Source organism: Schistocerca gregaria, chromosome 4, assembly GCF_023897955.1.
Source record: "Schistocerca gregaria isolate iqSchGreg1 chromosome 4, iqSchGreg1.2, whole genome shotgun sequence".
NCBI classification, from domain to species: domain Eukaryota; kingdom Metazoa; phylum Arthropoda; class Insecta; order Orthoptera; family Acrididae; genus Schistocerca; species Schistocerca gregaria.
In genome coordinates, this window is record NC_064923.1 from 492,569,397 (window position 1) to 492,586,193 (window position 16,797).

Below are 16,797 nucleotides of genomic sequence, written 5' to 3' on the forward strand. Positions count from 1 at the left end.
TGTGTGAAGATAGGAACTTTGAGTGAATCCGATTCGCAACTAAAAGTATACACTAGCATCAGCTGAAAATTATGGGTTCGCCGGCCGATGTGGCCATGCGGTTCTAGGCACTTCAGTCTGGAACCGCGCGACTGCTACGGTCGCAGGTTCGTATCTTGCCTCGGGCATGGATGTGTGTGATGTCCTTAGGTTACTTAGGTTTAGGTAGTTCTAAGTTCTAGGGGATTGATGACCTCAGAAGTTAAGTCCCATACTGCTCAGAGCCATTTTTTGAATTATGGGTTCATATGGCAGCCGATATGAGTCTCTCTGATCAGTTACCTCGCTCACTTGCCCAGTCATTCATTGGCAATCGTGCATCGACTCGAGATCACCATAACGAAGCAAAGACGTATTGCATTCTTTTCAACAGGCACAGATCAGCTACATCTTTCAACCCTGATTTTATCTGAGAGTACAGCACTCCACAACGTACAGCTAAAAGTATTCGTCAACAGTTACAGAACATTGGTTTTTTTATACACTGAAGAGCCAAAAAGCTGGTACACCTACCTAATAACGTATACAACCCCTACGAGCATGAAGAAGTGCCGCAAGAAGTGGTGACCTGGACTCGACTAATGTGTGAAGTAGTACTGGAGCGAACTGACACCATGAATCATGCACTATTGGACTTAACTTCTGAGGTCATGAGTCCCCTAAAACTTAGAACTACTTAAACCTAACTAACCTAAGCACATCACACACATCCATGTCCGAGGCAAGATTAGAACCTGCGACCGTAGCGGTCGCGCGGTTTTAGACTGTGGCCCCTAGAACCGCTCGGCCACTCCGGCCGGCTTCAAAGTAGTCACCAGTGTTGCGTAGAACCCGTGGCCAGCGATGTGGAAGGCGTAGTATACCGTTAGCAGAGCCTGTTCTGTTGATGGTGCGGATGGAGCGGACTACTGCCTGTCAAACGTCTGGAAGAGTTCTGAAACGAATCCCACGTAGTGGTTTCTTCATCTTCGGAATCAAACCAAAGTCACAAGGACTTACGTCCGGGGAGTATGATGGATGGTACAGTACTTCCCTGTCCTATCGAGCAGCAAAAGCTTGTTATCCTAACGCATTACATTCCTCCACGGCAGGCCGTCAATGCACAAAATTACTGTTTGTTTTTGAAGCATAATCTGCCACCGGCTTCGCGAAAGAAGCGGCGATACTTTCTGCTCAACCCACCCATCTTTTTGGACGACAATGCGCGGACGCTTACAGCTTCTTCCTTCTTGCCTTATACCGTGTTCATGGATAGTCAAATTCTCATTTATGTATACTACAGGCAGAGCAACGTGACTAGCACATGGCCAAGGGAGGAAATTTGACGTCTATCCATTTCGTAAACAGTGTGATTTGCGAGCCAGATACAGCTGACTGCTGCCGTTGGATTGCGCTGCGATTGCGTAACCACGTTGAGGCACACATACCGTTCACAGAAGTCGCATCGTTTCTTAGCGTTCAGAAGCACGTTGAACTCGGCACGCTCAACGTTGACGTGACGGCACTGACGGCATATGTGCCGACGGCTTTACAGGAATCACGTATCTAGATGCGTTGGAAGTCTGTTTTTACCCACAGTTGCTACAATATCACAAAAGTTTTATTTTTCAGGGCGATGAGCGTCACCGCGCTGACTCTCATACGTAAGTACATTTCCAAACAATCGACTCCTTATTGTCTCAAAACATGGCAGTAAGTCTAAAGAGATGCGGGTCGTATGTAAAATGTGCTAGCGGCAATACACAATCAATGCCTTCTCTGCGCGATAGCAATGGGAATACTATCGATGACAGTTCTGCCAAAGCTGCGTTACTAAACACAGCCTTCCGAAATTCCTTCACCAAAGAAGACGAAGTAAATAATCCAGAACTGAGATCAAGAACAGCTGCCAACATGAGTAACTTAGTGGTAGGAGTAATGAATAAAAGCGAGCCCCCGGTCCATACACGAATTAGGTTCCTTTTAGAGTATGCTGGCGTAATAGCTCCTTACTTAACAATCATAATCTAATCGTTCGCTCAACGGAAGATCCGTACCCAAAAGTACCCAAAGACTGGGAAGTTGCACAGTTCACACCATTATTCAAGAAAGACATTATGATAATCCATTAAATTATTACAGGCCGATGTCATTAAAGTCGATATTCTGTAAGATTCTGGAACATGGATTGTCTTCGGACATTATGAATTACTTCGAATTGAGCGGTCTATTGACACATAGTCATTACGGGTTTAGAAAACATCGTTCTTATTAAACACAATTAGTTCTTTAGTCACGCCAAGTGTTGTGTATTATCGTCAAAGAATTTCAAACTGATTCCGTATTTTTAGACTTGTAGAAGGCTTTTGGCCGGAACCGCTACTACCCAATCAAATAGCTCTTCAAGTGGGCTCACAAGGGCTGACTGCACCCCGCTTGCCAACAGCACTCGGCAGACCGGACGATCACCCATCCAGGTGTCAGCCAAACCTGACAGCTCTGAACTGCGGTGGTCTCACGGGAACCGGTGTTAACACTGCGGCAAGGCCGTTGGCATTTGAGGATGAAGAGAGAAACGTATTGGAAACTCCTAATGCTCGCAACTTCTTCGATTAAAAAGCATAATTTAATCATAAGAAAAAATAGCACTACATGGAAGACTGACACTAAAATTGCGATTCCTCATTTGCTAAAAGGGCAATGTAGGTTTCAAATTTGCGTCTGTAGATACCTGCAATAAGCGAGTATAGATTTCTGTACTTCATTTCTTCCTACTCTGCATTAATACATACCTTCCAGTTTTTTCTCATTTAACTGGTTCTGACAATGTATCGTTACAGTAATGACATTTTAGTTTGTGACTAACAGCTTTGTAGTTTGTTAAGAGCATAAAATATGAAAAATCACTCTTTGCGTTACCGAGATAGGCTTTCGATTTAATTCTGTTGAAACAAGGCTTCCTTTCGTACGTTTCTGAAGTTTGTTGTTAATTTCGTTCATTTCACTCGACATAAGACCGCTGTGTGCAATTTGTCACTACTGACGATTGCTTGTATGATCCTGCGTTTGTCGGTACTCACACTCAAGCATAAGTACTTTAATATGCTTGCATGACTGTAAATCGATCAAGCATAAGCAGATTTGTCCTAATACCTGCAAAAAAATCATGCTACAGACTAAAACCAGTTCGGTGAGAAATAAAAGCTTTTAAATAAGCTCTAATTACAGTACTTATCTTTTTAAAAAGTCAGATTTGTGCATTAATACTTCAATAGACTGTAGAATTAATACTAGTTTCGATGTAAATTTTGGTATTTTCAGTTTAAAAAACATTATTTAACTGCAATACCTATCTTTATTCCTTTCCAGCTGGGCGTATCCTTTCGTGGTGAACGCTTTCTACGAGAAGACACTCAACAGTATTGGTAAGTACATGTGATGACTAGAAGCAGAAGCAGCGGTCTGCGACGGTCTGGTAACGAGATTCCGTAGAAAGCTAACCAGTCAGTCCCTCTCAGCTGCATTCCAAAGATAAACTCTTCTGCTGCACTAGCGCTATTGGGGGAAAGGATATGCAGGAGGAAAGCATCATATGAGACTAGATTACAGATTAGACCTGTGAGCCGAGCTGAATCACCGTACATCCAAATTTTCCGCGAAAGGCAGAGGTACGAGCTACAGGTCCATTCTGGCAACAGCTTTAATCCGTCTGGATGTACCGGTAGAATTCCTTCTCCAAAATGCACTATGTTGTGTCGGTTAATGTAAAGGGTGTTCACAATGAGACTCCAACATTTGAACTCATAAAATCTGAGAGGAAACGCAATTTATTGACGAACAAATACAGGGAAATCACACAGCAGCCCATCAAGTTTTCATACACAGGTGGACGGTTCAGTACAATTGAACATGGGCGCCACGGGTAGCGCGCAGAATATCAACTTTATAATCGATTTCGTGCCATGTGTTGCGGATCATCTGTTCTGTGACAGAGTTGATGACAATTCTTATGCGCTGTTTCAATTCTTACAGGTCCTTTACTGGTGTAGCGTATACCCGGTCTTTCACATAACACCACAAGAAAAAATCGAGGGCGGTTATTTCGGGCGAACGTGGCGGCCAAGGAATTGGACCTCCACGGCCAATCCATCGTTGCGGGAATGTGTCATTTAAAATTTTTCGGACATCAAGGCTCCAATGGGGTCGTGCACCGTACTGTTGAAACATCACATTTGGCTGCAGGTCTGTTATCTGTGGAACGGCAAATTGTTCCAACATGTCCAGGTAGATGGCTCCATCAACAGTCGGCTCCTGAAAGAAAAACGGCCCAACAATGCGATTTATCATCAAACCACACCACACATTAACTTTCGTACTGTCGCGTATGTGTTCCCTAGGTGCATGTGGATTTTCGGACACCCAGAAGCGCACATTGTGACGATTGACAGCCCCTGACACGTGAAAGGTTGCCTCGTCAGTAAACATCACGCGTGATAAAAACGTATCGTCCGCGGCAATGAGATCTAACAAGACACTTGCAAATTCTTCTCGCTTTGGTCGACCTTCAGGCTTGATTTCTTGCACAACCTGCACTTTATATGCGTACAAACGTAATCGCTGACGAAGCACTTTGTTTACTGTTGAACGTTTCATACGAAATTCTCGCGCTCCCTGTCGCACTGACTTCTGCGGACTTTGATCGAATGACCGCCGCACTTGTTCCGCATGATGTTCGCTGATCCCAGGCTTGTCACCACCATGCCCTTTTGCAACACTCTCAGTAGCCAAAAACTGATCACCCCACTTCTTTATAGTCTTGAATGACGGGGCCGCTTTGTCGTAAACCCGACGAAATTTTCTTTACGCTTGGGTCACCTATTTTGTCTCTGCATACCACCAGACCACTTGTGAACGCTCTTTCATATCCTGCATTTTGCTAAAACAATTGATTGCAGCTCCCCTACGGCCACCACAAACTTGTTGAGTTGCTCTGTTTGCCCCTTCAGGATTCACAGGTCCACCATCTGAAATGAGAAAGATACAGGATATTAAAATGTTGGAGTCTCGTAGTGGACACTCTGTACTACTCAGACATGTTAGTCTTGGTATGCAAGAATTTAAATAGAAGTTCAAGATACTTTGGCTAGATGAAATCCTATTCCAGATTTTTAGTCCAACAATCAAATGCAATCATTCGATATGTATAACCACCATCGACATAGGATTCAATCTTTATATTGACATTTTTAGAATGAATTTACTTTCGGTGTGCTTTTAGCCCTTCTATTCCTTTGCCAACACGATTTTCAAGCAAACACTCTCAATTTGATTTAATGCACTAGTTAGCCTTAAGAGTAATTTAAAATTGTATAGAAGTTTGTTTGGCTCAAAAGGTCTTTTTTTGTAATACTGATCTTTGGGTTCGTGGACGCCATCGGTATGTCAAGAGCCGCCTGAGCTGCAGGTGGGCGGTTATGGCAGAGTGAAGGCAGCCACACCATGTCTCACTGCAAACATCACTGCATTTTCGTCTATCGGTTACAGTATGCTGTCAACACTGATGGTGGCGACCAAATACAAGTGTGGGAGATACATGTTTTTATTGGTGCCAGAGGCTAATAATGATAAAAAATATTACGTAACGTTGTTGTTTTTTATTGAAACTTTTAATATCACACAAAACAGATGGAAAATACAGGAGGACGCGGTTGCAGTTAAATAAGTCATTGGGCCTGGAGGACAAAATGTCAATAATGAGCTACGGATATTCATGAGACTTGTAGACTTGAGAATCTGATGGCTGGGGGCTCAATTATACGCCAAAGAATGAACATAGGCCTACTCAGATTTCCAGACCCTCATGTGCCATTACGAATCCACAAATGCATTATCTCCTCTACCATACAATTCACGCTGGGACCACACTGGGACCACACTGGGACCACACTGGGACCACGCTGGGAAAATTAAACAAAATCATGCTAATAAAGAGGATTACCAAAATCCTTCCTCCAGTATACACTCCTGGAAATTGAAATAAGAACACCGTGAATTCATTGTCCCAGGAAGGGGAAACTTTATTGACACATTCCTGGGGTCAGATACATCACATGATCACACTGACACAACCACAGGCACATAGACACAGGCAACAGAGCATGCACAATGTCGGCACTAGTACAGTGTATATCCACCTTTCGCAGCAATGCAGGCTGCTATTCTCCCATGGGGACGATCGTAGAGATGCTGGATGTAGTCCTGTGGAACGGCTTGCCATGCCATTTCCACCTGGCGCCTCAGTTGGACCAGCGTTCGTGCTGGACGTGCAGACCGCGTGAGACGACGTTTCATCCAGTCCCAAACATGCTCAATGGGGGACAGATCCGGAGATCTTGCTGGCCAGGGTAGTTGACTTACACCTTCTAGAGCACGTTGGGTGGCACGGGATACATGCGGACGTGCATTGTCCCTTGCCGGTCTAGGAATGGTAGAACGATGGGTTCGATGACGGTTTGGATGTACCGTGCACTATTCAGTGTCCCCTCGACGATCACCAGAGGTGTACGGCCAGTGTAGGAGATCGCTCCCCACACCATGATGCCGGGTGTTGGCCCCGTGTGCCTCGGTCGTATGCAGTCCTGATTGTGGCGCTCACCTGCACGACGCCAAACACGCATACGACCATCATTGGCACCAAGGCAGAAGCGACTCTCATCGCTGAAGACGACACGTCTCCATTCGTCCCTCCATTCACGCCTGTCGCGACACCACTGGAGGCGGGCTGCACGATGTTGGGGCGTGAGCGGAAGACGGCCTAACGGCGTGCGAATGGTCCTCGCCGATACCCCAGGAGCAACAGTGTCCCTAATTTGCTGGGAAGTGGCGGTGTGGTCCCCTACGGCACTGCGTAGGATCCTACGGTCTTGGCGTGCATCCGTGCGTCGCTGCGGTCCGGTCCCAGGTCGACGGGCACGTGCACCTTCCGCCGACCACTGGCGACAACATCGATGTACTGTGCAGACCTCACGCCCCACGTGTTGAGCAATTCGGCGGTACGTCCACCCGGCCTCCCGCATGCCCACTATACGCCCTCGCTCAAAGTCCGTCAACTGCACATACGGTTCACGTCCACGCTGTCGCGGCATGCTACCAGTGTTAAAGACTGCGATGGAGCTCCGTATGCCATGGAAAACTGGCTGACACTGACGGCGGTGGTGCACAAATGCTGCGCAGCTAGCGCCATTCGACGGCCAACACCGCGGTCCCTGGTGTGTCCGCTGTACCGTGCGTATGATCATTGCTTTTACAGCCCTCTCGCAGTGTCCGGAGCAAGTATGGTGGGTCTGACACACGGGTGTCAATGTGTTCTTTTTCCCATTTCCAGGAGTGTAGTATCTGTGAATGGAATATAGAAAGGGAGATATGATTTTATTACTATATATACATACCATATGGTAATTTGTCGAGTACATATGTAAGTATAGGTTGTACGAGAACACTTATGAACTGAAGCGTCTCCTCTTCGCTACATCACTGACATCCGGGAGCGGCACAGACGTTTTCACGTAACACACACTGCATTATCGAAAGTATTCGGACACCTGTTAGTGGACATTAATATGTCGTGCGTCCATACTTATCTTTATGACGTCTTGAATTGAGTTGGGGACACTTTTAATGAGGTGTCTGAATTTCTGAAGTGGAATAACAGCCCATTCTTCCACAAGAGAGGCAATCATAAAGGTAGCGATCTTGTACGGCGGAGTCTTCACGTTCTATCTCAACCAAACTATGTTCTATTGCGTCCTTTTGGTGAAACTTACTGTCGGTAAACCCTTTTATGACAGGATGCATTATCGTGGTGATACAAACCACCATTGTCCCCGAACTGTACCTCCACTGTTCAGAGCACACGATGCTGTAAAATACACTCCTGGAAATGGAAAAAAGAACACATTGGCACCGGTGTGTCAGACCCACCATACTTGCTCCGGACACTGCGAGAGGGCTGTACAAGCAATGATCATACGCACGGCACAGCGGACACACCAGGAACCGCGGTGTTGGCCGTCGAATGGCGCTAGCTGCGCAGCATTTGTGCACCACCGCCGTCAGTGTCAGCCAGTTTGCCGTGGCATACGGAGCTCCATCGCAGTCTTTAACACTGTTAGCATGCCGCGACAGCGTGGACGTGAACCGTATGTGCAGTTGACGGACTTTGAGCGAGGGCGTATAGTGGGCATGCGGGAGGCCGGGTGGACATACCGACGAATTGCTCGACACGTGGGGCGTGAGGTCTCCACAGTACATCGATGTTGTCGCCAGTGGTCGGCGGAAGGTGCACGTGCCCGTCGACCCGTGACCGGACCGCAGCGACGCACGCATGCCTGCCAAGACCGTAGGATCCTACGCAGTTCCGGTGGGGGACCGCGCCGCCACTTCCCAGCAAATTAGGGACACTGTTGCTCCTGGGGTATCGGCGAGGACCATTCGCAACCGTCTACATGAAGCTGGGCTACGGTCCCGCACACCGTTAGGCCGTCTTCCGCTCACGCCCCAACATCGTGCAGCCCGCCTCCAGTGGTGTCTCGACAGGCGTTAATGGAGGGACGAATGGAGATGTGTCGTCTTCAGCGATGAGAGTCGCTTCTGCCTTGGTGCCAATGATGGTCGTATGCGTGTTTGGCGCCGTGCAGGTGAGCGCCACAATCAGGACTGCATACGTCCGAGGCACACAGGGTCAACACCCGGAATCATGGTGTGGCGAGCGATCTCCTACACTGGCCGTACACCTCTGGTGATCGTCGAGGGGACACTGAATAGTGCACGGTACATCTAAACCGTCATCGAACCCATCGTTCTACCATTCCTAGACCGGCAAGGGAACTTGCTGTTCCAACAGGACAATGCACGTCCGCATGTATCCCGTGCCACCCAACGTGCTCTAGAAGGTGTAAGTCAACTACCCTGGCCAGCAAGATCTCCGGATCTGTCCCCCATTGAGCATGTTTGGGACTGGATGAAGCGTCGTCTCACGCGGTCTGCACGTCCAGCACGAACGCTGGTCCAACTGAGGCGCCAGGTGGAAATGGCATGGCAAGCCGTTCCACAGGACTACATCCAGCATCTCTACGATCGTCTCCATGGGAGAATAGCAGCCTGCATTGCTGCGAAAGGTGGATATACACTGTACTAGTGCCGACATTGTGCATGCTCTGTTGCCTGTGTCTATGTGCCTGTGGTTCTGTCAGTGTGATCATGTGATGAATCTGACCCCAGGAATGTGTCAATAAAGTTTCCCCTTCCTGGGACAATGAATTCACGGTGTTCTTATTTAAATTTCCAGGAGTGTATGTTCATATTCTTACACGTCCGCCGCTTTCTTAAGTGCAATAACGAGACAAAACACTAACCACGAGAAACATACACATGCCCTAACACCACTCCTACGTACTTTACTGTTGGCACTACACGTGATACAAGGCAACGTTCTCCCTGTTTAGTCAAACCCAAACCTTCCCATCGGATTTCAACAGGACACAGAGTGATTCATCATTCCAAATCACTCGTTTGCAGTCATCCATTGTCCAGTGGCGCCGCAGATCACAGTAACTCAAGTATCGATCAGCACCCACTACAGGAATGTGTGGTTTATTAGAACCATTGCACTAGTTCTTTTCATTTTTATCCCTAATTACGTGCGAACGTTGTGCCAGATGGACTGCCGGTAGCACATTGGAACTCATGAGTGATTCCATCCGCTGATTTCATGAGGCTCTTTTAAAATCATCTTCCACAACGCTGGACGGTCCCGGTCGGTCAGTACGTGATATATATTCCATTTCTTGATTTAACAGTGCTGTTCTTACGCATTTCAAATTAGTTACATGATCAACAGAATCTGAACAATCGTTTTATGTAAATGATGTGGAATGAGTCAGTTTAGAGACACGTTATTATTTTTCATCTTACTCATTCAACAACACATTTTTATTTACTTTTTACGGGCTACCAGTACAACTTCGTCAGTGGAATAGAAGTGCACCAGGAGAAATGATTTTAAATTACTTTTAAAACTTGCTTCGCTACCTGTCAGACATGTTATTGGGCAAATGGTGAAAAGTTTTTGTTTCTGGATATTGTACTCTTTTTGTAAGCCATTGAGACCTTTAACAATAGGTAATGGAAGTCATATTTTCCTCGAGTGTTGTACGTACTGGGATCAGTGTTCTTCTTGAATTGTACTTTTTATTACATACTTCGTTAGCGAACACATGAACTGTGTCGGCGCAGTTAAAATGCTTAGCTCCTTGAAGAGGCAGCTATATGACGCTCGTGGGTGAAGACTACATATTATTCTTAGTGCTTGCTTTTGTCAAACCAATGCACTTTCTAAATGATGAGTTACCCCAGAAAATTATTCCGTAGAAAAATAGTGAGTGGAAATTGCAAAACCTGTCAGGATGTTTATACGTTTGTTTCGAAGATTAGCAATTAAACGAAGAGCAATAAAAGTTGAACGATATTGTTCGACAAGCTCAGTAATATGTTTCTTTCACTTTAACTTTTCATCAGTATTTAAAGCAAGAAATCTGAGCATTCTACCCTATTTACTGACTCACGCTCATATGGTGCATCACTTGTTGATGTGATTCTGTTTAATGCACAGAACTAAATGTAGTATTTTTTTTTCAAATTGAGGGAGAGTCAGTTTTTAGAGAATCACTTAATAATTCTTTGGCAAATATCTTTTAGCAGCTGTTGTTTCTTTCTCTGTAATGAGATTTATTAAACCCTAGTATTGTCTGCAAAAAGTACGAGTTTTGTTTGTTGAATGTTTAGTGGTAGGTCATACACATATATAAGGAACAGAAATGGACCGAAACTTGAACTGTGTGGGACTACTTCTGTGATTTATTTATTTATTTGCCCGTATTCACCGTAAAATTTTTTACTCTTCCGACATTGTTTGAGCTACTCAACACAGTCTTTTGCATTTTTTTTATAAGTGTTATTCAAACCAGCTGTGCATACGGCCTCAGTTCCATACAACCTGAGTTTTTCTACGCGGTCAAACGCATGGGAAACATCACAAAAAATGTCAACTGGCGATATATTGTTATTTAAGGCTTGTTCTATTTCATGAGTGAATGTATAAATAACATTCTCACTCGAGCAACCTTCCTGGAATAAGAAATGTCATATGCCAAGGAAATTGTTTCCATTTAAGTGCACATTACCTTTTCAAATATTTTCGAAAACGATGTGAGCAAGAAAACTGGACGATAATTATTTAACTCTGTTTCATTACGTTTCTTATGAAGTGGTTTGACAGTTTCGTATTTTAATATTTTAACCTATCGGGAAAAATTCCTTGTGGTGTGAGCAACAGTGACCTTGTTAAAAATGGTTTAAAATGGCTCTGAGCACTATGGGACTTAGCTGCTGCGGTCATCAGTCCCCTAGAACTAAAAACTACTTAAACCTAAGTAACCTAAGGACACCACACACATCCATCCCCGAGGCAGGATTCGAACCTGCAACCGTAGCATTCAAGCGATTTCAGACTGTAGAGCCTAGAACCGCTCGGCCACTCCGGCCGGGAATGACCCTGTGGAGGATGGCTTTGCTACTCAGGTGACACCCATTGACTAGTCGGAGTCGGAAGTCCATGAGCCCTCCTGACAGACCCCAATCTTCCGTTATTGCACGTCTGCTGACAACACAATACTACGTTTCATACTTGAGAGTCTCCCTGTCGTGACATCTGTTGTTTAGTTCTGTAATTGAGAGTGGTGTCGGGACACCGTTGACCAGCTACTGTGTGCAGTGGTCCCGCTGGCGCTGCTGGCGCAGCCGTATCTGCGCTCCGACGTGCCCCGCTACGTGCCGCTGGGCGCGCTGGGCACGGCGCTGGCGCACGAGCTGATGCACGCGCTGGACTCGGCCGGCGTGGAGCGCGGGCCCGCCGGACAGCCGCACGCGTGGCTCACGCCCGCGGCGCGCCTGCGCTACGAGGCCCGCCTCGACTGCCTCGCCAGGCAGTACCACGCCACCTTCATGCGCTCCGTGCCCTTCCTGGGCGCCAGCGTGCCGGTCCAGGCAAGTCTCTCTCTTTCTCTCTCTCTCTGTGCGCGCGCGCGTGTGTGTGTGTGTTTCTCTGACTCTGTCTGTCTCTCTCTGTCCGTCTCTGTCTGCCCCCTCTCTCTCTAACTCTGTCTCCTCCTCTCACTTTCTCTCTCTCTCTCTATCTATCTATCTCTCACCCAGCTCTGAAACGGTAATGGGCTTACTGACCAACAGGGGTTGGTTAAAATATGGAAACACTGTGAAAGCACTGTGAGAAATGCTTCCTTGAATATGGATGCAGACGCTAGACAAGTCTACAGGTTGCACTTTTGCATCTGACCATGAACGGCACCTGTGCAGCATCCTCAGTGCATCGCAAACGTCAATCATGACCCGAATTACAATGTGGGCAGATTGTTGGTTATGACACAGGATAGTAAAGGGTATATATTAGAAAAATTTTACCGAAACCCATTAGAAGTGCTACACGCAAACTCGAGTAGCGCCAGAGACAGAGGTGGAAGTAGGAAGCGAGCCAATATGTCTCAGGTGAGTCAGGTCATTGACACCTTATGGCACCATTTGTAGAATGAGGATATACATTCAGCGGAAAGAAGACTGTGATAGAAAAGCAAAGCCAGCGAGGCAAGTATATTCAATGGCTCCTGAGACATGATACAAGAAACTATCTCTTTCATAAGAGCACATAGAGAGGTACTGACACAGCAGTTAACAGCCTGTTAGGTAAATGTAGCAGAATAAGGAGAAGACATGCGTTCATTATAAACCGAACCTTGTGTCTTGGCTTCACACTAGCTCCTGTTAAATACTCCAGCTATTCAGCTCTCATCATGAATCGATCATTAGTATTGATGGCATTGACAATAATAGTACTCAACTCCATGATTATGATACTGTAGTGAATTTATGTCATACATACTCCAGCTTAGAGTGTGAACCAGCCGAAGATGTACTCAAGATGATGGCCTTCACGTGATGAACCTCACAATGCTCGCCGGTACCAGACTTTAACACAAAAGGCAGCAACAGGACCTGCTATGGTCCATGTTCCTGTTCAACTCTCAGGCACCTTCGAGAACCTCTGACCACACGACTACGCTCTATCAGCCACCATGGTCACCACTTACCTCTGGGAAACGGCTGCACCTGCTCGCCGGCAGTCCACCGTGGTGCCAGGGTCACAGACTACTGTAGTGCAATGGCTGAGCTGACTCAATGGATGTCAACTAGAATCCAACACACAGCTGAATTTTCATCGGGAGCTGGTGCGGAAGAACGACGACTTTTACACATTGAAAATAAAAGATTGAACTCTGACAATGTTTTACTAGTGCCATTGATACTTCACAGGTTCCCAAAAGATATTCTGACTTGACGCAGAAGTATCTCCTCTGGGCCTCTGAAGTGCATTATATCATATCTAAATTAATTCCAACATGAACGAATTGTATTTGCTTGTATGGTGGGAGCTTCTGTAAACAAGGTACGTTAAGTATTTGGTGATTCAAGAAGCCCATTATGGAAGTTTTATATCCCAAACAAGGAAAGTGGGAAAAAGTCATTCGATAAGTCACAATGCAGACAGAAGTACCTGGTGAGTGATCGTGGCAAATAGTCACTCAAGAGGATTGTGACTAAAAATAAGACGACAACTGCAGACGTGACTGCGGAATTGAGTGTCACACTCGCTGACGCTGTCAGCATCAAAATAACACGAACGGAGCTCAATGAACAGAGAATTACGGGGAGAGTTGGAATTCCAAAAGAACGCCTCAGAAATGCAAAAACCTGTCATAGGAAAACGTGGTGCCGAAGCTACAAAAGCTAGACAATGAAGCAATGGGAGAAAGTGATGTAGTCGGATGAAGCTTGGTTCATACTGTTTTCAACTTCAGGTCGAGTTTACCTCCCATGAGTGAAACTAGCGGCGATTCGGTGATGTTTTGGACAGCTACCACCAAGTATTACGTGACCATTTTGGCTGATCAGGTCCATCCCATGTTACAACGTTTGCTCCTCAGTTGTGATGCTATAATCCAAGACGATAGGGCCTTTATTTACAACGCTCACATCGTCGAGGACTGCTTTTGTGAATACGGCGATCAATAATCACATCTAGCCTGACCACCACAGTCACCAGATACCAATACTTCAATACTACTGAGTCTTGGTCGCCTACTTTGCAGAGATCCGCCTCCATCATCATTACTTGAACTTGCCACTGTTTCGCAGGAAGAGTGGTACGAGATTCCCTCGGAAATACAGGATCTGTTTTTATACATTCCGAGACGAGTGGAAGCTGTTTCGAATGCTGAAGGTTCCCTACACCATACTGGGTATGGTAATGTGTTGTGTTTCTGTGTTTTCATGTTTATGTCCGCCCCTTGTATGTAAGTCCAACGAACTATCAACTCTAAATGACAACTACTGCTGCAAGAATCTAAAGTGAGCTGCTACTTACCAAGGAGTTTCGACCTTATCAAAACAAATAACAAGTAACACACATTACGATAGACAAACGATACTCAGTGGGAATTCGAATGTGACTTGACTAAAACATTCCGTCAACTGTCTGGAGTCATAAAAGAGCACGAAGTTGAACTCATGTACAGGCGTCCCACCTGCTTAGCACAGGAAACACTTAAGCTGTAGTAGTTCATTATCTCTCCCCACGGAGGACAGTAAATGATAAACTGTCGTACCGCTGTGTTGTTCATTGCGTAACATGACATTATTATGTTTTCATGTTTGCAATCTCGTTTGGTTAAGCTAAATTGATGTTAGTACCAGTAACTCAATGATCCGATTAGATACGATGAAAATATCCTGACGAGACTCAGAAGTTCCAGCTGGGTTTTGTACATAAACAAAAATGTATTTATGTATTGCAATGCGCAACTCTTTCTTTGGTAATTTCTACCGAAATATTAAATTCCTTGGTGCATTTTTTTTTTTTTTTTTTTTTGTAGTTTGAGAAGGAAATGTTAAGTAATAGAACTCACTGCGTTTCGTGAACATTGTGCTTTCATTTCAGAGAAGGATACCGTTATGTGTGCCACAGGAAAGCGTGGTACGACGACTCTTGTTCCCTGTATACATAAACGATATGAAGAAAAAGGTGTGCAGCAGTCTACGCCGTTTTCCTGATGACGCTGTAGCATACAGGAAAACTGTCGTTGAGTGACTGTCGGAGCATACAGGACGACTTCGGTAGAATTTCTATTTTGTATGACGAATGGAGGTTGCTGTAAACGTGGAAATATGTATGTTAATGCAGATAACTAGGAAAAACAATCCTATAGTTTTCGACTACAGTAATAGTGATGTGCTGCCTGACCAGAAACTTTTGTTACAGTCTGGGCGTACTCTTTGAAAGAGGCATGAAATGAGATAAGTGCATAACATCGGTTGTAGGGAAAGCAACAGTTTCTTTCGATAATTCTGGAGTACAAAGAGTACCTTATCTATAAAAGAGACTACATACAGAATATTTGTGCAACCTATCCTTGAGTACCGCTAGCGTTTTTCGGATCCTGACCACGTCGGATCAAACGAAGATGTCGAAGCAATGCAGAGGTGTGCTACTAAATTTGTTACCATATGCTTCGCACAATGCGCGAGTGTTACGGAAATGTTGAGTAAACTCAAATGGGAGCACCTCGAGAGAAGGAGACATTTTCACGAAACATTCTTGTTTAGACACTCGTTGTTTAAGAAAGACTTTAGCCACCAAAATACATCTCGCTTAAGGTCTGCAGAGGCAAGGCAGAAGGAAGTATGATCTCGGATGTGATCTACCTTCCGGTGCACATAGGCCCCACACAACACATCAGTGTCCCTTGAGGTTGCCTGCCTAGCAGGCGTTAATCAGCGAGGTGACGTAATCGCGGTTTGGCCCACCACGGGCGACACGTGGGCCGCCCTACTTTGCATCGATTATCACTTTGGCGGGAATAGAGCGTTCTTGCTGCTATTCTGCCTGCCGTGTATTTGTGTGGGCAGCAAGGCCCGACAAACAGAGTCGAATGGAGAGTCAATCGGCGGGTGCACTTGCGGGACGCCAGCGGACACGCCCTGCAACCTGTCTTCCATGTTTACTCGTCCATTACTTTGCGGCTGGTCTAAGAAGAAGTTCATGGATGTTTTTACCACCCTGATTAGGATTTTAATTTAGAGTGACACCTGTCATACGTCAGACCCCTTCTAAAGTAGAGTCGAGTATTGTATTTAACTGAATCTGTAGTTCAAACTGTCACTCGGCTGATGTGTTAATCGTGCCCACGTTGGTACAACTGATATCATAACGTTTAAATGTGTTAAGGGTTGCTGATCGCTGGGGGTCAGCGAATCTAATTGCTGCAGTGTACCCTACAAGAGAGCACAGTGCAGCAGTATGGAAGCATATACACAGTCGTTTTCACATCACAGTATATGCTAGGGGAACAGCAAATGAAATGGCTAGTAATAGCATAAGGTACTCTCTACGATGCAAGATATGGTAGACTGCGGAGTTTACATGTAGATTCAGAATTGAGAAAGGTATAATTTGTTGTGGCTGTGGCTAAAATTAAATACAAGAGGCATGAAATTTTATGTGTACAGGGTGCAGAAAAACAAATTGATGGTATGGTCAGAACAGAGGAGCGCGCATTGAACAGAAGAAACTTTTTCTAGTAACCACTGGTAATC

General features: G+C 45.5%; 1 protein-coding gene across 1 annotated transcript in view; it reads left to right on the forward strand.

The window, feature by feature from the left end:
- The window catches only part of LOC126267782 (endothelin-converting enzyme-like 1), a 340,693-nt gene that overhangs the window by 294,680 nt on the left and 29,216 nt on the right, over positions 1 to 16,797 (forward strand). Inside the window, exons 13-14 of the mRNA XM_049973087.1 lie at positions 3,388 to 3,443; positions 11,849 to 12,120. Of these exons, the coding sequence (XP_049829044.1) occupies positions 3,388 to 3,443; positions 11,849 to 12,120 (328 nt within the window). The remainder of the gene's footprint in view (positions 1 to 3,387; positions 3,444 to 11,848; positions 12,121 to 16,797) is intronic.